The sequence below is a fragment of the Nylanderia fulva genome, unplaced genomic scaffold (genome assembly GCF_048542155.1).
Source record: "Nylanderia fulva isolate GAGA-0341 unplaced genomic scaffold, ASM4854215v1 Scaffold14, whole genome shotgun sequence".
Taxonomy (NCBI): domain Eukaryota; kingdom Metazoa; phylum Arthropoda; class Insecta; order Hymenoptera; family Formicidae; genus Nylanderia; species Nylanderia fulva.
The window spans coordinates 129,600-155,139 of NW_028189622.1; the positions used below are offsets into that span (position 1 = coordinate 129,600).

General features: G+C 29.2%; 1 protein-coding gene across 2 annotated transcripts in view; it reads right to left on the reverse strand.

Annotated features, from left to right (window-relative positions):
- Positions 1 to 1,233: 1,233 nt before the first annotated feature.
- tok (tolloid-like protein 1 tolkin) overlaps positions 1,234 to 25,540 on the reverse strand; it is a 39,312-nt gene continuing 15,005 nt past the window's right edge. For both annotated transcript variants that reach the window (XM_085480046.1, XM_085480047.1), the window contains exons 2-15: positions 23,304 to 23,456; positions 23,041 to 23,239; positions 21,878 to 22,153; positions 10,533 to 10,931; positions 10,091 to 10,269; positions 9,424 to 9,654; positions 8,880 to 9,104; positions 7,096 to 7,563; positions 6,689 to 6,811; positions 5,916 to 6,234; positions 4,115 to 4,406; positions 3,635 to 3,848; positions 2,991 to 3,241; positions 1,234 to 1,650 (exon numbers count right to left, since the gene is read on the reverse strand). In XM_085480046.1, coding sequence (XP_085336172.1) covers positions 1,489 to 1,650; positions 2,991 to 3,241; positions 3,635 to 3,848; positions 4,115 to 4,406; positions 5,916 to 6,234; positions 6,689 to 6,811; positions 7,096 to 7,563; positions 8,880 to 9,104; positions 9,424 to 9,654; positions 10,091 to 10,269; positions 10,533 to 10,931; positions 21,878 to 22,153; positions 23,041 to 23,239; positions 23,304 to 23,456 — 3,491 coding nt within the window. In that variant the 3' untranslated portion in view covers positions 1,234 to 1,488. The remainder of the gene's footprint in view (positions 1,651 to 2,990; positions 3,242 to 3,634; positions 3,849 to 4,114; positions 4,407 to 5,915; positions 6,235 to 6,688; positions 6,812 to 7,095; positions 7,564 to 8,879; positions 9,105 to 9,423; positions 9,655 to 10,090; positions 10,270 to 10,532; positions 10,932 to 21,877; positions 22,154 to 23,040; positions 23,240 to 23,303; positions 23,457 to 25,540) is intronic.

Genomic DNA, 25,540 nt, shown 5'->3' on the forward strand with positions numbered 1-25,540 from the left:
TTAAATGGAACTACCTACTTTTCATTGCATATTCTTGTAGGTTATTTCAAGAACTTTCCAAAACACTATAATAAAGTATTTTTTATGGAGTACTTTTTGAGTTATAAAGGTTTGAAGTTAACAATTTTTTGACATAAAATTTAAAATATCTTGTAAAATATTCAGTTTTTTGTAATCTTACCTTAATACTTTTATGCATGGAATAATGAGACCAAATAATTATTTTAAAAAGGTATGTAATATGCAATAATGCAATTGCGTATTTTTTTAAAAACAACTATTTGTTTTCTTTATATCAATTAATTGATCTCATTATTCCGTGCATAAAAGTTATATATATATATATTATATATATGGCACAACGTTAATTATTTTTATTTCAAAGTGTCTATTAAAGAAAAATTTGTAAATAATATATAATTGTAGTATAGTTTAACAAATAGGATAATTGTTTTCTAAATACAGAAATTATTTACATATTTGATGCCACATTAATTATTTGTTTCATATTTAAAACTTTAAAGCTCCTGGTTCCTCACCGACCATGTTGGAATTATGACGCCAAAGGCGAGGAAACACACATTTAAAAATTCTTAAATGCCATCTAGAAATAAAAAAGTAGTATGCTAAAGCTATCTGAAGTATTATTTTATCGAAATATCTTTTTATTTAAAATAAATATGGTATCTAAGAAAATTTTCAAAGTGTCTTTTCTTATCTCTGATGTCACAATCTAACATGACTGCGGCGAGGATCCGACCCAGAAGAGCTTTAAATAAAATACATTAACACTTGTTGCTAAATAATATATTATAGAGATTAACTGTTAATAGCGATAATATATATATGATGATTATACTTGATAGAGAATATTTCGCTTCTTATTTTTCTCATTTTATAATTTAGACCATGATGAGGCACAAGCGAAAAACTATATATATATATATATACATTATCATTAATCGTCATGACAGTTGTCGAACTTTTGCAAATTGCTAACGCAATTGTTATATTTTTATATTCATATATATTTATCTGTTTTAATTTTCAATATATTTATGGCTCGATAAATAACACGAGAGCACACATACACAAACATGACGTATGCATCATCGCACGAAAAGTTAATCATTAACCGGATATGATGATTAAAAAAAATGTTCGCGTTTATCGATAATTAATCATCACATTAGATGATTAGATCATTACATGAGAGACAGATTTATGTCAAGCTTCGGTCAGGAGATTATTTATTTTGTCCTCGATGTGGTATATATCTTTCTTTAAGAAATCAACGTGCCTTAATTTGTAACACATTGATGAAAATTTTATCTAACGTATATAGAAAAATATGCGTGTAATATATATAGTTTATATCATATATTGTCGTAAAACTAGTATTTTTCGCAAGAATATCCGAAACTCAGAATTTATTCATTTTCGATCGACTATTTCATACGATCGATCAGACACTCGATGAACTAAAAATCAAAGATCTTGATCTTCATCGTCTTCACCACCGAAATTTTCTTCGCTATCCTGCCGATCAATCGCTATAAATTCGGCCTTGAAACCTTTGTTCGAAATTGTATCGTCCGTTCTAAATCTTACTAGTAGTGCTTCGCTCATAGAAATAAAATCCGTGGTATTCTACAAGGTAGCGGCAAAATTTTATATATAACAATTGTTATCTACGTATCAAAATACGAGAATTATTCAGTAAGTAAAGAGATAAAACGGCTGCAGTTCAAAAAATATTTAAATAACAAGTACAAGCAAAAAAATCTGATACATTTTTCAAATTTAGAGTTTGCTTTGGATATCCGGGTATCTAACATTATTGGAGGATTAAATTAAGTTAAATTTTTTTATCTCTGAATACCATTATTGTTTTTTATAAGTTAGAAATGTATTATTTTTAAATTAAAGTATTATTAATTTTTATGTTCATTTGTCATCAATTGTAATTACCAAAAAATATATTTCTATATAAACATCAAAATTACTTTGTTATTCGTTACAATATTATAAATTTTAAAAGAATTAACAAACTAAATTTTAATTTAATATAAATAATGTTTTTAAAAATTAACTTTTGATTTAACTTTAGTTAATTTAATCTTAATTTAACTTTAATTGAGTTAATTTTTTGTTCGTGCAAACTTAACTAAATTAATTTCATAAGCAACAAACTTAGATTTAAAAAATTATTAACATATCCAATACTACTAAAGAATGTGGTTATATTATATTTTATTTCAACAAGTTTAGTTTGCGAAAATTTATTTTTAATTATTTATAATTTAAAAATTATTGGTGTCTTGACATTTTTACTGAGAAAAAATAGTCTCCAAATAATTTCAAGAAATTGCTTATTAACGAGTCTGATAATTTTTGGGACACCCTGCATATAAAATCTCTTACATTCAAAAGAAGTCAAAAAGTATATTTTTGAAGAACGGTGTTTAGTATTATATAAGATTTCTGATTTCTGAAGGTGTAAAATCATCTAAGAAATTTATTCCCAAATACTCGAACAATACGTTAAAATATATAAATGAATAAATACGAATATTTTAGAAGTGGATATTGATCAGTTTAGTGGCCAAAAAAGAAAAATTCAAAAATTAGGTTGGGAGGTTCTATCACATTTTTATAGTGTCCAAACTTCATCTCATTGGGCTCGGTTATTATATGGAATTAAATTTCACAGTCACAAAGTAAAAACTAATGTCCAAACTTAGTTCAGATTTCGAGACAAAGAATTCTTTGTTATTAATATAAAAAACCAAATAGAGCGATGTGATAGGTTTATAAATGTAGTACATGATTATATCAAAAAATAAATTATTAGAATTCATTAAATAAAATTGTATTAAAACAATAGTCATTCGTCTCTTTACTTATTGAATGTTTCTCGTATGCGCTCATATCATATACGAGTATGCATAAAATATAATAGTTAAAATAGTTGACTATTGAACACTTACGGAATTACCGCAAAATCGCCCATATGGCGGACTGGACGCATCTAAACCGGAGAATACTTCAACAAAGTCATATCCGCATTCGGCTTCGTATTCGAGTTGGAATGAATTAAAAGTCAAATGAACGTTTTTGCCAAGTGGTGCTTCTATTACCCAGTCACAATCGGTTCTTTGATCGTAATTGTGATAACCATATTTAGCATGGGAATACAAATGATTTACTGTATCCGTTGCCATAAGATGACCACCACAAGCTGTAACATGTGTAAGTATTATATTTTAAAGTGTGCATATGTGTATATTTGTATATGTATATGCATAACAGAGTGACCAGTGTTTTCCACTACGACACAACCCAGACAGCACCATGTCCAAAATTGATGGTTAAAACATTTTTAAGATGTTTTAGGATGCCTTTTTAGAATATCATAAGATTTCTTAATAGTGTCTTATGCACCAATTTTGGACACAATGCTATCTGGGAAGTAGACCCAATTATTATGCATAAAACGCTGTGCTCGATTGCGTCATCGTTTTTGGATACTAACATTTTTACATTATTGGTATCAAGTACAGATATTGATTTTGGAATTAGAAATTTTGTGTTAAGACTCAATTATAAATTGCCACATTATTGAGGAATTTACCTGTGCTATGAGTCGCTAAAAATCCTTTCCTTTGCACGGAAGCGTCACTCTTGAAAACCATGTACATTTGATTGCCAGTTGCTAGAATTGGATGCGGCTCTTTGGTACCACAGAATCTACCTAGAGTAAGGCTGTCTGGCGAATCTCCGTCGTAAATAGCAATGTGATCATACGCGCATTCTTGATGCGACTCCATTTCGAAAACTTTGAAGATCTACAAAATATACATTTAAAATTTTTTCCATTCCCAAGTAGCAAATTGACGTTATTAAACGTCAAAATGACATTATTCTGATGTTTAATAACGTCGTTGGACGTCAAAATGACGTTATTTTGACGTTTAATGACATCAGTTTGCTACTTGGGATATAATGTTTGTTTTTCCAAAATTTCTCGTTTCTTTTTTTCTACTAAAGTAAAATTAAAATATGTCGCTGATCACTAACTGTTACTCGAAAAGCAATACATAAAGATACGTACCAATTTTATCCGATGGCCTGGTTTCGTGGTAAAATGCCAGACGCAATCTTTACGGCCGGGATAATAATCCGGATAATTCGGTGAGGTAATTGTTCCCACGGGCGCCGTAATCTCGTATTTGCAACCGCCCTCTTTGCAATCATGACCGTTTTCATGAAGTGTAAAACCGTTGTGGCAGGAGCACTGATAAGAACCTAGCGTGTTTTTGCACTCGTGCTGACACCCACCATTGTTAGTGGCGCACTCATCCTTATCCGTAAAAAATATGGCAGCGAAACCCGACTTTTGGATGCTGTTTGATAAAACATGTAACGCAAATAACAAATATTAATCGTATTTTTCGAAATATCGTATCCCAACATTTACGCTAATGTGAATTTTATGTAAGACCATTTTTAAACTACTAAATAAAAATGTTATAAAATAATTATTTGTATATAAAATTAATATTTTCGAATTATATATTTAATTTTCACATAAAATATGATTCCTAACATATTTTGACTTTTTTACAGTTTCTGCGTCACAAACTTATTTCTAATTTTAATAAATGTATTATATGTTATTAATATATATGTATATTATTCACAAAATTAAATTACTAATTAATTAATTTAATTTTAAATATTTCTAAGCGAATAAACAAGATCGAGAAGAGAGGACCAAGCCAGCACACAATATTTATGATAAAGTTTTATTAATATTAATGAATATATATATTTTTCAAATATTATATAAATATTTTATAAAAACCTTTATTTTTAACATATGTATATTATTAAAACATAGATTAAATATTTCATATAATATTTATAGTTATTATTTTGTAAATATTTTTTAACTAAATTGTTAGTTCTTTCATTTACCGCTATGTGATGTATCTTTTTCGTATTTGATTTTCGTCGTGAGAATTATATAAGGCTGGCAAAAACGGAAATTTATAAAATTAAAAATGTCATAAAATTATTTCTATTTTTGAGCTACATTCTGCAACAGAATGCCTTTTAACAAATAAATTTACGTATATATCGATGTGTACGTAAATTTATTTGTTAAACTACTGTGTTGCCTAAGTATATTTAATGTATATTATAATTTTATATTCTATTTTAAAATAAATGTCTAATAAGTTACTTACAAACATTTTTACACATTTTTAACTTTTTATAAATGGCTAATAAAGTTTAATAAACATAAAAACATCTAATCAACCAAATTTTAGATTAGACTATATCAACCGATCATTTTGATTAAAAAATTGTTGATTATGTCTTTTTAACTCATAATTTTTTACTAAGTATTTATTAAAGATAAATTTTAAAAAATTTGTATCAATGAATTAATAAATATATTTATAATATTTATCATAATATTTATATAAATATTATATAAATATTTTCTGATATTTATGATAAGTATTTCTAATCTATTGAATCTAAGACTCCAAAAATATTTATAAAATATTTATAAAATATTAAAATAATTATTATAAATATTCTATAAATATTTTATAAATATTTTGTGCTGTCTGGGAAAAAGAGACAGAAAGAGGGAAAAGGAAAAGGGAGAACGAAGGGAAGAGCGGAAGAGAGAAAAGGAAGGAGAAGAAATTTTTTGCAAAAACGAAAAATTATTTTATCCATCGGTTACTAAGAGATAAATTTTTACCAAAACATATAATAAAAAATTAAATCTTCTATTTTTTTTTTCATTTTTCACAAAGTACAAGTGATTTAATTTAACTAGTAAACTAAAAATACTGAAAAATATGACAATTATATAAGTGCGTATGAAATAAAACCTGTTATCAGACGTAAAGGTGATTCTCATAAAATTGCCTTCGGACGTTATTAATGGCGGTAATCGTGCGCCGCAAAATATCCCATGCTTTCGGAGAACGTCGTCGCCGAGCTTACTCGCGACCTCCATGGAATCGTACTCGCATTCTTCCTGATATATATTATTACCCTCTAGATCGAAATGTGTGAAATTTAAAGTAATGCGATATTGCGGCGGCGCAATAATTTCCCAGATGCAATTTTTGTTTCCTGGATACGGCTCGGGAAACGATGGACTCGTGATAGTGCCGTTTTTAGCATCAAAAAATCCACCGCAAGCGTCTAATCAAAGGATTTTATAGAATATTATTATTCAGAGATCAAAAGGATTCTAAACGCCGTCCGGTTTTATCGATAAAACATGTTTGCGCACCCTTTTCTTTTTATTGGTTGAATAGAATATTAAATGTTTTTCCACGATTAAAGTACGTAAAAAATGTTTTTAAATTTTTATTTTTATTTGTAATTTTTTAATTTTTATTTTAAAAAATTTTTATTTTTAATTAAAAATTTTCTTGTTTTTAACATAAAATTGGTAAGATCCGCGTTTTATTTCTATATGTACTTTAATTGTGGAAAAACATTTGTTTTTTTATTCAACCAATAAAAAGAAAAGGGTGCGCAAAAATTGTATCGATAACAGAACGGCATTTAGGATTCTCAAGATTATCTATAAGATTATCTAAGCGGATTAAATAAATTATTCCGCATTCAAAATAATTATTGTGTCTCTTGCCTTCGCAATGCTTGCCGTCCGAATGCAGCTCGAAACCCGATTTGCAAGAACATTCATATCCACCGAGCGTATTGATGCAATCGTGCTCGCAACCATGTTCTGTTAATACGCACTCGTCGAATTCTTAAATATTATTAAAAAGTAGCATTTTTTACATTTATATACCAATTGTAGCATTAAAAATGATCATAAACAATTGTAATAAACATCTTTCACATAATAATGAGGAACTGTGTGCTGAGCAATATGTAACATACTTGCTATATATATATATATATATATATATATATATATATATGTTATATGTTACGAACCTTTCATAAAAGTTGCTGTGTGCTGAGCAATATGTAACATACTTGCTATATATATATATATATATATATATATATATGTTATATGTTACGAACCTTTCATAAAAGTTGCCGAGAAGCCAGCTTTTTGCACGGAACCGTCACTGACGAACTTAACAAGTAGCTTATTCCCCGTTGACTTGATGTCTGGTGGTATCTTGTATCCACAATAAACGCCGATTAAAGGGGAATCGTTGTTATGCCCGTCACGCACCTCGACATAATCGTACACGCAGTTGTCATGGTTCTCGATTTCAAAGGACTGGAACTTCAGGGCCACCTGATAGTCCTGGGGTACAGATAGTTTCCACACGCACTCCTTACTGGATTGATATTCCTCAGGATAATTAGGCGATTCAAGATGACCTATCCCGTCCAGTTCGACGTCGCCACCGCAAACAGCTTCGTAACTAGCCGTGAAGCCACGGTGGCCACTTTGCCTGCTAGATGTCATGTACGTTACCAGCATACGACTTCCACTTGACACTATTGGCTCGTGCATTTTACCGCTGCCGCAATATCGACCTGAATTGGAATAATTATCGAACATGTTATTATGAGAAGATTAGGGAATCGATTTTTTATTGCCTGTCAAGTTGATTATTCCTCTCACAATGTACCCAGGTAGGAACAGCAGTCACTTTGACGTAATTTGATGTGATAATGACTACCCAGATAGCACCATGTCCAAAATTGGTGCATAATACATTATTAAGAAATCTTATGATATGATATCCCAAAGACATTTTAAAAACATCTTAAAGATGTCTTATGCACCAATTTTGAAGATGGTGCAGTTTAGGTACTTTTGCTATCTGGGTACAACACTCGATCTCTTCCTTATATTCGAGATAATTGTTGGTTGTTGTAAGTGCGAGGATCATTCGATGCATGAGTAAAGAGACAAACAATTGGTGTTTTATTCAATAAATCTAATGATTTATGCACTTAGTTTTCGACAATCCCCTGCTACAATTATACTTGTTCCACATTGCTTTAGTTTTTTTTATGTCAGCAACAAAGAATTTTATGTCTCGAAATCTGAGTCATTTTTGAATATTTGTTTTCACTTGTTCGTTGTTATGAAATCCTGACTCCACATAATGACTCTTTAAGGAGGCAAACAAAAAGGAGTCCGATAAAACGAGTGTTGAACTGTAAAAAGGAGACAGAACTTTCCAACCCCATTTTTTTATTTTTATTTTTTGACTACTTTTCAACTGATCAATTCATTCACTTGTAAAAATTTGTATGATTCATACAACTCTTGCCTGTTCCAACCGGGAGTAAATTTCACATAGTTTTACACCTTCAGAAACCCCAAAAATCTAATCAATGAACGATGTTTTTTAAAAATGCAAAATGAGAAATGCTTTTCAAGAAGACTTATTATTGTTGAATGAGTAATCGAGGTTTTATGTACTGAAATAGTTGTCAAATAGCTGTTTTAAAGTTTTAACCCTTCTATCAATGTTGGCTACTTGGATATCAGAGATAAGCAAATCTAAATGTTAAAAATGTGTCGAAACTTTTCTCCGCCCAAAACAAAATACAAAAGGCCTTTATATTCGGAAACTTCTTAAAATATAATAGAGAAGAATGTTTGATGCAGATGTAATGAAGAAATAGTGCAATGTGGAAAAATACAATTAGTACCTGATTACCCATATATGCAAAAGAGGTGAATTGATGTTAGGAATGCCAATTTATGATTTTGAAAGTACTTATTATATTTCTTATTTTTCGAACTACAGCCACTTTGTCCCTTCACTTATAAATATTTGCATAGGTAATTTGTGTATTCCTTCTTATTTAAAAAAAGATAAAAAGATTCGTCTCACCTAACACCCGACTCTTGTGCCAATATCCGTCTCGAATTTCCAGATAATCGCTGCGGCAATAATCACTCTTGAATATATCGAGGGACGTAATGTTTAGGACGATACGTTCGCCATGTGTGGCCGTAATCCTCCATTCGCAGCGTTCTCCATCGTTGGGCGGAGAATTATTTGGGTAGCTTGGTGATCCGAAGATACCACTATTCTCTTGAAACGTTCTGCCGCATTCTACAAAAATTCGATCTATTTAACTGGAACTATAAAAATAAATGGATAAAACTAAATAAAACTGGAACAACAAAATGGATAAAATTAAATTATATAGTCAAAAGACACTCGCACATATGTATTTATACAGTCGACAAAATTAAAAGCTTTAGTTTTGACAAATCCAGCTTAAATTTTGTTTCTGTTAGTGTATATTTTATACATATACTATTGATTAAGAGATATTTTGAATTATAAATTCTCTCCTGGAGATATTAATTTTCGTGACAAAATTGTAAAAGTATAAAGCAAGAGACACATTGGATACTAAAATTCTTACTATGACATTTATATAAAAGATTCGTTTGCGCGATGTCGCCCTCGCTCAATCGAATTCTTTGTCCGATTTCGGGCCTCTTTTTTCCATGAGATTCCATGGGTAATATTGTGTCTAAATAAGTGCCTTTCGAAAAGGTATTCTTTGCATAATGCATGATAGAGTCATAATCATAAGGCAGGCCAAGTGAATTCACTTCGTCTTCTGTCAATTTGTTGAAATTGTACTCTTGACCTGTGAAAAAAAAAAAAAATTTTTTTGTATTTCTCTCTCTCTCTCTCTCTCATGCAATATATACAGGGTGTAACTAAATAAAGATATATGAAGCACACTATTTGATGCAGGAATAAACTAAATCAAAAAGTCCTGAGCCATTTTTTAATCTGAACTTATTTTTGACGCTATAAATTGTTAAAGTTTAATTGTAAAGCCAATTTGAAAACAGTGTAGGCGCTGTCTTAGTAGGCGTACTAAAGCCTTGTAGCCACGCGCTAATTGGTAAACTTTAATAATTTATAGCGCCAAAAATAAAGCTCAGATTAAAAATGGCTCAGGACTTTTCGATTTAATTTGTCATCCTGCACATGATGGTATCCTTCGTATATCTTTGATTAGTTGCATCCTGTATAATATATTCAGTATCTCGGAGCAAATTGAGATTATCACTCACCGCTCATGATGTTATCGCGGATGATTTGTACATGACGGTCGCGATCCGGTCGAGTGTGCTCGTGCCAAAATCCAACGACGTGGCCTAACTCGTGTACAACTATACCAAACTTATCGCAGTTTTTTCCAATGCTAATAGCTTGTGGTCCATTACCTCTTTTTCCAACGAAGGAACAACATCTGCCGAGAAAATTTTATTATATTTATTTTACTAAATGCCATACTGTATGATGAATAATAATGATGATGATGAATAAAAATAAAAAATAAAGATAAAGAATATATCACAACGTTGAACAAATAATTATTATTATCAGAAAATAATTATTATATCATCATAATTGAAAATTAAACAGTAGTTTACAGCTAAAAATTATTTTAAACCAGACAAAGTGTTTCTTATAGATTTTTGGATACCGTAAAATTTTTTTATTACCACTCACCCGCAAGGTCTTTCCGTAAATAGGATATAATTAGGATGCTCTCTGGACACTCTCTCCACAAATTTTACGCAAGTAAAATTTTCCCAATGTCTCATCGCTTGTTTGAATAGTGCTTTATGAGCGCCAGAAAAATTTCCATCTATCTCGTAAGGGATCACGCCGTGATCCCACACTCGTTCTTTCCTCGCGGTAGCCGCTCGGCGTATTCTGCTCAAAAGCGCGTGTTTTGTGCCGCGTTTGTTATTCGCGATGTATTTTGGCTTATGCTTCATATCGTAGAATTCGATAGAGCGGAGACGTCGATCGTGCGTAGAAATAATTTCATCCGATGTGTCCTCCTTAATAAAGTCGTGTCCTCGTCGTTCATTGCAACGACGGTGAAAACATCTTCCTAAAATTCTAAGAGTAACATATATATAGCAGTTTTTTTATTTATTTATACCAATACTTCTAAGCGCTATATTTTGTTTACAATTTATCAGGATTTGGTAATAACTATAATTAATAATTAAAAATTAAAAAAAGTTAAAAAATAAATTTTAACTTACAAGGAGAGGCTCCGGATTTGTCTCCTCCGATTTTAATATATAAAATATATGTTATAGTATCACCCTCCCACAAGTCACAGGTAAAGCCACTCGATGCAATTCTCAAGCATTTATGAGAAAAAAATTAATTTCCTTTCTTTCGATTAATATAAAAAATTTATTTTATATATATATATATATATATATATATATATATATATATTTGTCCTCGAAATTCTTAATCAAATCCGGAACTGATTTCGAAAATGTCGATTTTATACAATGTACTCATTGTAAATTAATATTACGCTTTAAATGTTTTTATGATAATTATCATCCGAAACTATGTGAATCTTTTGAAGATTTTAAGAATTTTGAGAACGAATAGAAATATATATAAAAAATAAAATTTTTATATTAATCGAAAAAAAAGGAAATTAATTTTTTTCTATGAATGCTTGAGAATTGCATCGAGTGGCTTTACCTGTGACTTGTGGGAGGGTGATACTATAATATATATTTTATATATTAAAATCGGAGGAGATAAATTTGGAGCCTTCCCTTGTTAACTTAGTTAATTTAAAATGTATTAAGTATATAAAATTTTTTTGTTATTTGTTTTTATAAATTTTAAAAGAATTAACAAATAAAATTCTAATTTAATATAAATAAATGTTTTTAAAAATTCTTAATGTTTTTAAAAAAATTAATATGTTAATTATTGTATCATTCAGATCGAGAATCTTTCTTTCTAAATAATTTTTAAGTTTAATATAAGAATATTTTTGTAAATTCTTTGTATTGAAAAAGACAGTTATACTATCAAAATGTTTACATGGTTTAATTTGTTTCTAGCATTATATAATTTATGTATTTAATAAATAATTATTTAACATCGTAAATATTCTAGCTCGTAAGTTGGCCTATTATCGACTAAATTATTTTAATTGTACACGAGCCTATTTCTTCTATTAATATTTAACTAAATTAATTTTATATAAGCAACTAAATTTAACTTAACTTAGTTTAAAAAAATCATTAACTTTCCCAACCCTGCAATTTATATTGTATGGAATATATACAGAGTATTCCGACATACTTGAACAAACTTCTAGAGTGTAATTTTTACGTCAAAATAAAAAAAAACAAATTTATACATACATTTTGCAAATGTAAAGAATTTTGCGAGAGAATGTCTCTTTCACGCATTCACACAAATACATGTATACGGTATCATTTATCTTGACCATACACAGACCAACATCTACATGCATAGCTGCAATATTTTATTTAATATATTGTGATTATTATTTTCTATTAAACAACCGTGTTGAAAATATTGATTGTAAATATAAGTGAAAAAAGCTTCATGATTGATAAAAACTGTTAAAAATTAAAAAAAATGTAAATAATATTAATAAAATTGCTTTTTATATTATAACTATATTATTTTAGTTTATATATTTTTTATTGTATGCGCTGTTTTTCTACATAAACGTGTGAAATATTCTCATTCACACGCACTCAAAGTGATAAATTCGTATATATATAATGTTGCAATTTTCATCTTTTTCTGTATTTCAAATTTTTTTTTCAAGATACCTCGCACATATTTACAACATAATGTTGCGCAAACAATATCGAGAATATGACGAATAAATTAGAACATCCGGCTGTATCCGATATTTGAAAGGATTTCTCTTCTTCGCGCCTGTTTCAAGGCTAATTATAAATCGCACGCACGCTTAACGATTCTTATTTCGCTCGTTTATTAGCACTAATTACTAAAGATGTAGACACAATAATTTATCTCCGTTACTCGAGTCTCTCTACTTTTCCAGCCAGCCAGCCAGCCAGCCCTAACTGATAGCATTTAGACAAGACATGTTTCTGAATCAGTAGGGCGTTGCAATAATTAATTAACATGTCTCGCATGTGAGCCACGTAAAAATATAATGTAAGCGCATTGTGAGAAGATGAGAAATTGCAATAGAGTGCGTTAATGAATCCAGTTTTGAGATATATATATTCACCATGCTTCCTCTATATAGTTCGTTGCGCCTACTACCGTTACTCCGAGGGCAATAATCTATTCCGTGGTTTTGACGTTTATACAACTATGTATGGTATATATTATAATACATATAGTGTATATTAATATATATATATATATAATATTTATTATACCGTTTATTTTGATCTCCTTGGGATTATAAAGTGCTTTTTTTCGTAAAAAGCGCAACTTTTTACAATATTTTTAATTCTTTTTAACTTGGCCAGCAATTTCACATTTATAATCTTTTTATTTATATATATATATATTATTTTTATATATTTATTTATAAACCTTTTTTCTTTCCTCTTTTCCATCTTCCTTTTTTCCTCGGTTAATAATCACTTTCTCTTCCTTTTACAATCCTTTGTCAAAAATCAATTAAGAGACTTATTGGAGTGTTTAAGATCGAATCGGATTCGAACTTGGGACCTCTCGTCTATCAGTTCACAACTTCCATGCGAGGCCATGTCACTCCTAGTATATTTACTATATATATACACATATATATATATATATATATATATATATGTATATGTAGTAAATATACTAGAAGAAAAATAATTAACTTATCTAACCCATATATATATATATATATATATATATATATATATGGGTTGGATAAGTTAATTATTTTTAACGTAACTAAATTAATTTTATAAGCCATTACCTTTAACTTAACTCAGTTTTAAAAAAATAATTAACTTATTCAACCCATATATATATATATATATATATATATATATAAATTAATTTAAAATATATATAATTTAATAAAAAATATATATATAATTATATAAATTATATAATAAAAAAAATATATATATATATAATTTAATAAAAATATATATAATTTAAAAAATATATATATATATAAAATTAATTTAGTTACGTTAAAAATTACATGAAGAAAAACTAACTCAGTTAAAATTGAGTTAAAATTAACTTAAGTTTAATCAAAAGTTAATTTTTAACAATATTATTTACAATAAATTAGAATGTCATAACAAATTCAAATTTAAACAAATTAAATAATTAACATTTTTTATTTTAATATTTAGTTACTTTTCGTTATTTTTTTAATTTATGCAAAATAACAAACAACAAAGAAGTTTAGTTTATTCTACAGAAATGTATTTTTTCTTTGCAACTGTAATTATGAAAAACATAAAAACTATAATAATACTTTTATTTATTTTATAATACTTGTAAAAGTTATATATATATATATATATATATATATATATATATATCATATAATGATATTCTTATTCAAATTTAATCGTTATTATCAATTTTATCTAATGTTAAAAATTTTATTTAAAAAAATAATAGAATTCAGAGATGAAAATATTTTTAATTTAGAAAAAAATTAATAAATAAATTTTAAAATAATTAGTTAAAGTTAAAAATAAACTTATTTTAAATAAACTATGTTAAGTTAAAAATTATTTTTTTATAGTTAACTTTCAATTAATTAACTAGTTACTATTCAACCTTGCTATATACATATATAGTATATTTATATTATATTATATTATAATATGTATACTTAATATTGACTTTTGAAGATTTTTGTTACTGTTACCGAAGTATTAATGCGATGTTACTTAAATTTGTAATAATTTATATAATAATTTATAAACTTATATAATGCCTCGATAGATTTTTAAATTATTAAGCACTTTTTCTTTAAAATTTTTTTAAATAGTAGATAAGAGCAAATATAAAAGTTTAAAAAACACATTCGATCTCGTTATTTATTAAATATTATATTTTGGGTTTTGTAGTAAAGCTCCGTTTGTAGTGTGCTTTGTACACGTTATATATATGTATATCATATATAGTGTACTAATCCCCAATGGGGTGAAAACTCGAAGGGGTTGTGCTATACATATATATACATCGAGGATTGGGAACGTATACTGGATACGTAGATTAAACTTTGAAATAGACTTACGAAAGCGCGTATTTACGTCTTATATCCGATATACCGTGAAACATATGGTCCCATATAGCTATTCACGTCGAGGCTCTGGAGAATTCTACAAAGATTGCTGGACCCGCGAGTCCGCGTTCGTGGAAGTTGTAAAAAGGGATAAATGGAATCAGCGTATATAATGTATAATCTCTAAAAACTCACCTTTAAAAAAAGGTAAAAAAAAGCGACCAGTTAAGGGCACGCCATTAACAAAAATTATCCATTGCAAACCCATGTAGAATCCTATCCTATTGCAAACCCATGTAGAATCCTATAAAAAATTAATCATTGCAAACCCATGTAGAATCCTAGGCAAAATTAACCATTGCAAACTCATGTAGAATTGTATTAAAAATTATCCATTGCAAACTTATGTAGAATCCTACATTGCAAACCCATGTACAATAGAATTGTATGAAAAATTATCGATTATAAATTCATGTACAATCGTAACAAAAGTAATGAAATAAAAAAAAAATTGCGCCAAGTGAAAGTAGAAACTTGTACCAGTGGAAAATTAAAGTTGCAGACATATATAGAGTCGTATAATGAATCAGTAAAAATTTAAATTTGCAAATGTAGAATCGTACCATAAAAAAATTTATCTTTTAAAAAAAAAGATAAACAAGATGCCAAGTCCATGCGCCATGTAAAAAAGAAATAAAAAAATTTTAGTTAAAAAAACTGGGCGCGCTGCTAAGTTTCAAAATTACAATGCACCTTAAAGTAACATTAACGGTGTCTCCGCTACGCCCTTAACTGGTCGCGAGACACTACCGTGTCTCTTGATTAATTAAATCTCTGCGAAAGATTGAGAAGATGAAGGGATAATTCAAACTATGAAGACATGGTTACATGGAAAAGACAAGAGTTGATACAATAATAAAGACATACATGTATTTGTATCCTGCTGGCATAAGGTTATAGAAGTTGATTGAGATTGAAAAATAATAATGAAAATAATAAAAAAAATAAAGACACATGTATTTGTATCGTGCTGGCATAAAGTTATAAAAGTTGATTGAGATTGAAAAATAATAATAAAAATAATTAAAAAAAGGAAATATTCAATCATCATTTAAAAGCATATTTGAAATTTGTAGAATAAACAGTTTTTGTAAAAAATGTGGAGCATTTGAGCTCTAGTAAGTCTAAAAATAAATGTAAACATCAATTAATAATAACTGATGTTATATATATATATTATATATATAAACCAATTTGTTGCAATATTCACTATAAAAGGTTGTAAGGGTAAGATGGCTAAAAGTGAATAATTTAAAAGATAGTTAACATAATTTTACATAAACTGAAATATTTCATAAAATAAAATATTTGTAATATTTCGAAGTTTATGTAAGATTATGTAAAAATTATACCTTTACAACTTTTTATAGTAAATATTGCGAGGAATCGATTTATATGAGAAAAATTAAGGTAATTCTATTTTGAAAATATAAGTGACCTTTAAATAACCTTGAAAATCGCCGTTTAGGAAAAAGTGTCAACTTTTTCTTTTTCGAAATCCTGCAACTTTTATCTAAATTTAATAGAAAATGTATAAAAAATGCTCGACATTAGTACACACACACACACACACACACACACACACACATATGGGTAAATTTATATAAATAGGGTGCTTTAGGAGGAATGATCAGGATTCTAGGATATGATTGTACACATCATTTTAAGCAAAGAAGTTTAGATAAACATGTTTAATAATTGTTCTATTCCGGTCATAAAAATATACAAAAATGAATGATATAATCTCTAAAAACTCACCTTTAAAAAAAGGTAAAAAAAGGCGACCAGTTAAGGGCACGCCATTAACAAAAATTATCCATTGCAAACCCATGTAGAATCCTATCCTATTGCAAACCCATGTAGAATCCTATGAAAAATTAATCATTGCAAACCCATGTAGAATCCTAGGCAAAATTAACCATTGCAAACCCATGTAGAATCGTACCCATTGCAAACCTATGTAGAATCCTATGAAAAATTAACCATTGCAAACTCATGTAGAATCCTATGAAAAATTAACCATTGCAAACCCATGTAGAATTGTATTAAAAATTATCCATTGCAAACTTATGTAGAATCCTACATTGCAAACCCATGTACAATAGAATTGTATGAAAAATTATCGATTATAAACCCATGTACAATCGTAACAAAAGTAATGAAATAAAAAAAAAATTGCGCCAAGTGAAAGTAGAAACTTGTACCAGTGGAAAATTAAAGTTGCAGACATATATAGAGTCGTATAATGAATCAGTAAAAATTTAAATTTGCAAATGTAGAATCGTACCATAAAAAAACTTATCTTTTAAAAAAAAAGATAAACAAGATGCCAAGTCCATGCGCCATGTGAAAAAGAAATAAAAAAATTTTAGTTAAAAAAACTGGGAGCGCTGCTAAATAATATTCTAACAATATTAAAATTAAATTGTTACTTTTAAACTCATTACAGTTAAAATATGTTTTGTGTTTAAATTAATTAATGTTACTTTAAGGTGCATTGTAATTTTGAAACTTAGCAGCGCGCCCAGTTTTTTTAACTAAAATTTTTTTATTTCTTGTTCACATGGCGCATGGACTTGGCATCTTGTTTATCTTTTTTTTTAAAAGATAAGTTTTTTTATGGTACGATTCTACATTTGCAAATTTAAATTTTTACTGATTCATTATACGACTCTATATATGTCTGCAACTTTAATTTTCCACTGGTACAAGTTTCTACTTTCACTTGGCGCAATTTTTGTTTTATTTCATTACTTTTGTTACGATTGTACATGGGTTTATAATCGATAATTTTTCATACAATTCTATTGTACATGGGTTTGCAATGTAGGATTCTACATAAGTTTGCAATGGATAATTTTTAATACAATTCTACATGGGTTTGCAATGGTTAATTTTTCATAGGATTCTACATGAGTTTGCAATGGTTAATTTTTCATAGGATTCTACATAGGTTTGCAATGGGTACGATTCTACATGGGTTTGCAATGGTTAATTTTGCCTAGGATTCTACATGGGTTTGCAATGATTAATTTTTCATAGGATTCTACATGGGTTTGCAATAGGATAGGATTCTACATGGGTTTGCAATGGATAATTTTTGTTAATGGCGTGCCCTTAACTGGTCGCCTTTTTTTACCTTTTTTTAAAGGTGAGTTTTTAGAGATTATTAAATACACTTCACACGAAATAAAGTTTGCTGGAAGATATACAGCAAACGATAACTGTAAAAACATGATTACGTGGAAAGAACAAGAGTTGGTACAGTAAAGGCAAGTAAGTAAGTACATGTAATGTATCGTATTGGCATAACGCTATATCCGCGGAGCAGATAATGTGGCTGTAGAGGTAGTCTGCAGTGCAGCTAATGTGGACGTAGATGTTGATTGAGATAATTGTCTAATATAAAATAGAATTTAAAAATTTAGTTTAAAAAGCTGTTGCATATATAAATAAAGTTTATTTTTTCTAAATTTGGAATATGTTTAATTAATTAATTTTTTAAGTTTATGTTTAATAAATTTTTTAAGTCTGTATTCAATAATTTTATTCATTTGATAAATACATGTATGTCTTTATTTTGATATGTTTAATATAATTAGAAATTCATTATTAATTAGATATGTGTGTGTGTGAGAAAGAGAGAGAGAGAGAGAGAGAGAGAGAAAGAGAGAGAGAGAGAGAGAGAGAGTTAGCCAATATAACCCCGCACGCTGCCGATCATGAATGTACTAAATAAGTACACAAGACGAACAGTGAGTGAGTGAGTGAGAATGAGAGAGTTGTGTGTGTGTGCGTGTGTGTGTGAGAAAGAGAGAGAGAGAGAGAGAGAGAGAGAGAGAGAGAGAGCGAGAGAGAGAGAGAGGAGAGAGAGAGAGAGAGAGAGAGAGAGAGAGAGAGAGAGAGAGAGAGAGAGAGAGAGAGAGAGAGAGAGAGAGAGAGAGAGAGAGTTAGCCAACATAACCCCGCACGCTGCCGATATGGCGGAGCGCCACTATCGCCATCTGTTGTAAAACGTGCGAGATGGACAAAATTACCACTACATGCATCTTGCATGTGTTGTGTACGTGTGATATATGTGTGCGCATGTGTTGTATACGTGTGAATACGTGTAGCACGATACTACTATGTATGCGTGGTCGATGATGATAATGATGATGATAATGATGATGATAATGATGACGGGGACGTTTCTTAATAGAAATTTTTCATATTTCGACTTTGCATTTATATATCTCTGCTTACAAATCACGTAGAGCAGAAATAAAGACACTTTTATTATATAATTCGAACTCAATCTATCGATTAAGTCTAGTATAAACTCGATTGCTTCAGCCATTATTGAGGATTCGAAATATTATAAAGACTCAAATGTCCGACTCGCGTTAAGATACACGGTGTCTCCGCTACGCCCTTAACTGGTCGCGAGACACTACCGTGTCTCTTGATTTTTTCGAACTTTATATATATATTAAATAATATGTAAAAAATAAAAATATTTATTTACATTTACACAATTTCCTACCCAATCGTTTTTCATCAACATGGTTTAAAAATTGTTGGATTAAAATAAATAATTATTAAAAATTATTAATATTAAAAAATTATATGATAACTTAATTAAAAATTTAATAATTAATTATTAAAAAGATATGGAAAATTAATAGTAAAAATGTTGGATTTCTTGTACATACATGTAGTGATATGTGTGAGCAAAATAAAAAAAGACATCTTTAATGTTTAATTAAGGAATCGTACTTCCACACACGTGTGACATTGTACGATAATGGGCGAGCCGTGTACCTAGTCAGGCATTGCTGCCAATGCCGACAAGTTATTGGCAGTTTGAGAACTGAAAATGCCTGGTATATAGTATATCGGACCCCATTTTCCAGCTTTACGATGATGGCCATTGTTATTGGCATCGCGAGATGAATCCGCTGGTGGAAATACACCGTTAGCGATACTTTGGAAGTTGATGTCGGTAGCCAAATGGAAAAATAGAATCGTGCCGAATCACGAATTGCGAGTTTTTTTCTAATCTAATCATAACATTAATTGATCATTAAAAATATTTGAATATGGAGAAATATTTTTACTAAAAACCGTTAAAAAAATTTTGGATAAACTAGCTAATAACAAGTAAATGAATTTAACAAGCTTAAATTTTTTTGACTGAAAAAACCTCAAAATCAAGTTTTTTAAAGGATTTTCTAAATAAAAGTAACAATTTTTTGAAATTAATTTTTTTTCGAAGTTTGATCTTAAATAATAACTCCTGAATAGGTCAATCTTTGTTTTTTTTTTGTTTTTTTGCGCTTTTTCAAAATGTAGTACAATATGGGAGGTTCCATTTAAAATATTTGAGTTGAGTGCATCTTTTTTGAGGAGAGGGCAACCCTCTAAAAGGATAGCCTCTCGAAATGAGCAAACATATATTTCGCGGTTTTTCATAATTTTGAGTCGTTTGCAAAATATAGGAGATGGGGACAGACTTTATGGACACCCTGTATACATACATATTATTATTATTAAGCTTAAACGACTGACTACGACGTAACTAGCAATTTTATTTGATTATTTCACGACGTTTCGACCATTTGGTTGTGGTCCTTTTCAAGTGAAATTTCATCAATTAAACCGAGGTTAACATAACATCACACCGGTGTTATTTGAAATCGAAAGTTAAACGTTAAAAGAGGAACACGTCCCATCGTTATGATGTTAAAGGTTAAAAATTAAAAGAGGAACACGTCCCATCGTTATGATGTTTCGTCAACGACTCAAATGAAATAATCAAATAAAATTGCTAGTTACGTCGTAGTCAAGTCGTTTAAGCTTATTTTCACCACTAGCGACAAATATTAATTTTGATTGATATTAATTTTAATTGATTATTATTATTGTTTTTAAGAAAAAGTAATATGTAATGTGCATTTAAAGCTCCACATATTTTTTTAAAAACCCTGTGTTTTCTTTACATTAAATAAGAATCCCTCTCATTATTTTGTGCATAAAAGTTATTAAGGTAATGTGCATAAAAGTTAGTAAGGTCACTGAAAAATGAATATTTTACAAGATATATATATATATATATATATATATATATATACAATATATATATATATATATATATATATATATATATATTTCATAGTTTATATAAATTAGTTAAAATATTTCATAAACTATTTACTTTTTTTGCTACCTTATTCTGACTAATAACTTTTTATACCAAATATTATATTACGAGAAATTTATATAAAAATATTAAAAAATGATGGTGACTCTATTTTAAAAAATTAGATTGATCTTCAAATGATCTTGAAAATGATCTCAGTTAAAATTAAAGATGATCAACTTGTTCCCACCCTCCAACTAAATAACTTTTGTTCGAAACATTTTTTTCTAAAAAATACATTTCTAAATTATTTAAACTTATTTTCTAAAATATAGGAAACCCTCTATATAAGTAAGTAAATTAGTTATGAATACAGAAATGAGCTTTCTTTCAAACAATGTTAAATAATCAACTTGTCTAATGTATATTGAAATTTTTATATTAAAATTTATGCATTAAACATTAAATAAAAATCCATATGTTTAATTAATTATTTTTTGATAATCTTTAAATCGCTATATTAAACAAAATAAATAAAAGCTGCAATTTCATCGACCGAAATTAAATAAATATTTGCTAGTTTTAGTCGATAAAATTGGAGTTTTTATTTAAATATTGTTGTTTAAACTTTCTTACTTTTTGCGATGATGACGTCGCCGTCGTCGATTCGATGGTTTTTGCGTATTTATTTTAGGTTGCGCGATAAATGTTTCCTTGATGTTGTCCGTATATACGTGACCTACATATTTACTAGCCTCAGTAGTAAAAGCTGCGGAGGAGGTTGAAGATTCGAGAGGCATATCATGAGTCGGGTGTCTAGCTTTCACTGATCCTGATATCCTCGAAATTTGTCGACGAGCTTGTCGCTCGGAATACCCTTTTTTCGAAGCTTGCGTCGAGGATTCCAGCTTGCTAAGCGTAAACACATAATTAATGATTAGTATAATTCCTCTTACTCTTATTAAATGTATTTAAAACTTAAAAGTAAGACCTAGTTCGACACAGTAGCCAGATAGCTTAACTGTAATAGTTAAGTATTAATGATGCCAACAACTGAAACAAAATTCGGTGAGCTATGTATGTACAAGGTTAGATTTTGACAAGTTGCATTTTCGCAAAATATATAAGCGAAATATTGAAAATATACTTGTCAACTTGTCAAAATCTAACCTTGTAAATAGCTTACTGAATTTCGTTTCAGTGGTTGGCATTACTACTTAACTATTAGTTAAGCTAACTAGGCCTAAGTGGAATGTATAATGTACACAAATATTATGAGATCCCAAGTAGCAAACTGACATAAAATATCATTTTGACGTCATAAAATATCATTTTGACGTCTAATGATGTCATTTGACGTCAAAATGACGTATACTTGCTACCTGGGATATTTTTTCGGAAAATACGCAAAAGTGTTATTTTTGACAGGCTTTGAACAAACCAGTGACACTATAGTATTCAATCTGAAACTTGAATACAATTGTTTTAAATCCGAGTATGTTGTAAGAATACAATTCCCAGACATTACCATGTTCAAAATTGGTGCATAAGATGTTTTTAAGATGTCTTTGGGATATCATATCATAAGATTTCTTAAAGATGTCTTAAATATTTCTTAATGATGTCTTATGCACCAATTTGGGACATGGTGCTATCTAGGATTTCTTATGAATATAATTCTAATCTTAAAAAATGAAACTTGATTATTGGATTTGATTTGGACTTTTTAAATACACATATTGAATACGATCCCATCCCTATAAAATAGGCAAATATGAATACATCATAAAATGTGCTACCTAAACGCAAAACCCTCATCTTTCACTGCGGGATTAGCGTCGTCGCTTTTAGCATTAAAGCTGAAACCACCCTCAGACTCGCCACCCATGTTATATTGATTGTGATTTATCATAATCGAATCCGGTGTCCTTTGAATCTCTTCATGCTCGTTGAGCAATTGTTCGTCAATATTGTGTTTACTCTTAAACTGGAGGATCTCTGAAATAAAATGAAATTAAATAATCCTCTTGCGTTAAATCATATTTCAGAAGCACATAGGTACCTGTAAGGCCCTCTTCCTCCACTTGAAGGCCCTCCTTCAATATTTCCTCCCTGTACTTCTTTAATTCTTCCAGATAGCTTTTATTTAACTTTTGTTCGCGCCATTCTGTGTCATATTTGATATTTGGCAGTGCAATGTCACCGAGAAAACCGCCTGAAATTAATTGTACGTTGCGATATACGTATATTATTGTTGTGCGTATAATTCCATTAGCAAATACTGTGAATGCGCGTAATAAATTAGAATTCTTCCAATCTCCGATGTCATCCGAGCTTATATGCATGCACGCGTGCGTTAGTGCCCGTTTCGGTTAATTTAATTAGGCGCTCTCTCTCTCGCGCGCGCATGCACACACACACACACACACACACACACCATTACACCTCGGTAGGTATTAACGAGGTTGAAATCGCCGCATTCGCGAGAATATATTCGTAAATACAGTCTCGTAGCAACGAGTTGCATCAGAGCTGCAGTTATACTTCACCGAGCCATATATGCATTTATATTCGTCCGATGCGATATATACAGGGTGTCCCACAATTGGATCGACAAACTTCAGGTGGTTACAAAACGTAATCGAAACAAACTAATTTTGTCAATAAACTTCATGTCCGCAAATGAGCCATTAGCACTAGAGTAGTCCGGATTTTGAAGTGAAATATGTTTTCTTCTTTTCCATCATATCTATAGCTTTCCCATTATAGATGCATGTTGATCAATTCTTCATAAGAAAACTTGTTCATTTCAAAAATAATTTCAATTAAATAATAATAATGCTGAATGAATATTCATTAATGCTGTGATACTGAGCTTAGTTAACAATAATGTTTTATTAAAATATAAAAAATATTAAACAATGTCAATGTTTTACGTATATATATTATACAATAATTTAATTTTCTCTAGTGCCAAAACAGGCCATTCGCGGACATGGACTTATTGACGAAACACGAAACTGGTTTGTATTGATGTCCTTTATAACCACTTACAGTTTGTCGATCTAATTTTAGAGCACCTTATATATTACAAAAATTATTTGCTAAAAATATTATATACGAGGATAATTATATATATAATATACAGGATGATCAGCCTATTTCTTTTGTATAGATAGAACGAGTTAAACTGAGTAAAAAAGTCCTTTACCGTTTTCTAATCTGTGCAATAATTATTGAGAAATTAATTAAAAAAGATTGACCAATCCGCGCGAGGCGTATAAGTGCGCGGCGAATAAGACACCAGAGGGACGTCTCTCTTCGCCGCGCGTTTATGTACTTTACGCTGATTGGCCGAGCTTTTTTAATTAATATCTCATTAATTATTGCGAAGATCGCGAAACGTGTGTATGTGTGTGTGTGCAATTAAAGGACTTCTGTTCGGTTTAATCCGCTTTATCTGTACACGAGAGGTGCTACAATTATTATCGGACACTGTATATATTTTTCAGATTTTTCTACGCAATTAATTTCATATAATATATGTTATTAATTACTTTATTAGCTCTAATTTTAGTATGCAATCTTGGTAGTCATATCTTTAATAAAAAAACGTCGCAAGAAAACATCCCAATCACAATATATGAGATTATTGCATATATCTATTATTTGTTGGAATCGCAGATGCGGCCCTGCTTCCGAATGCATGTACATACCATATATGCATTCGGGGGTGCAGTCGGTTACAAACCACGTAATGCCAAACCCCTGTCCGCTTCGAATCGGTGATTTCGTCCCATTCAGGCGGGAACATCGTCTGAACGTTCGCATAAAACAATTGCATTGATCCTCCATACAATAATAAGTGATAAACTTTTTTTTAATGTGAGACTTCTTCCTCTTTCTCGCTCATCAGATTAATTTTATCATTCATTCATTCATTATTGTGTGTGCATGTGTATATTTATTTTTTTATTATTTTATATTTATATTATTATTTTTATTATTATATATTTATATTATTATTTTTATTATTTTATATTTATATTATTATTTTTATTATTTTATATATTATATTATATTAACTGTATTTTTTTATTTAAATTTTTTCTTTTCATAAAGCAAAATAATTATTAAAAGAACAGAAAATAAACTTGCAATACTATGAATAATATTGCATCGTTTTTGTTTCATTAAAACAAAAAGTTTTACCAGAAAATTTCTCTTAATAAAATAAAATAAATTAAATTAATAAAATAACATTTTTTAACTGAAGAGAGAGAAAGAGAAAAAGATAAC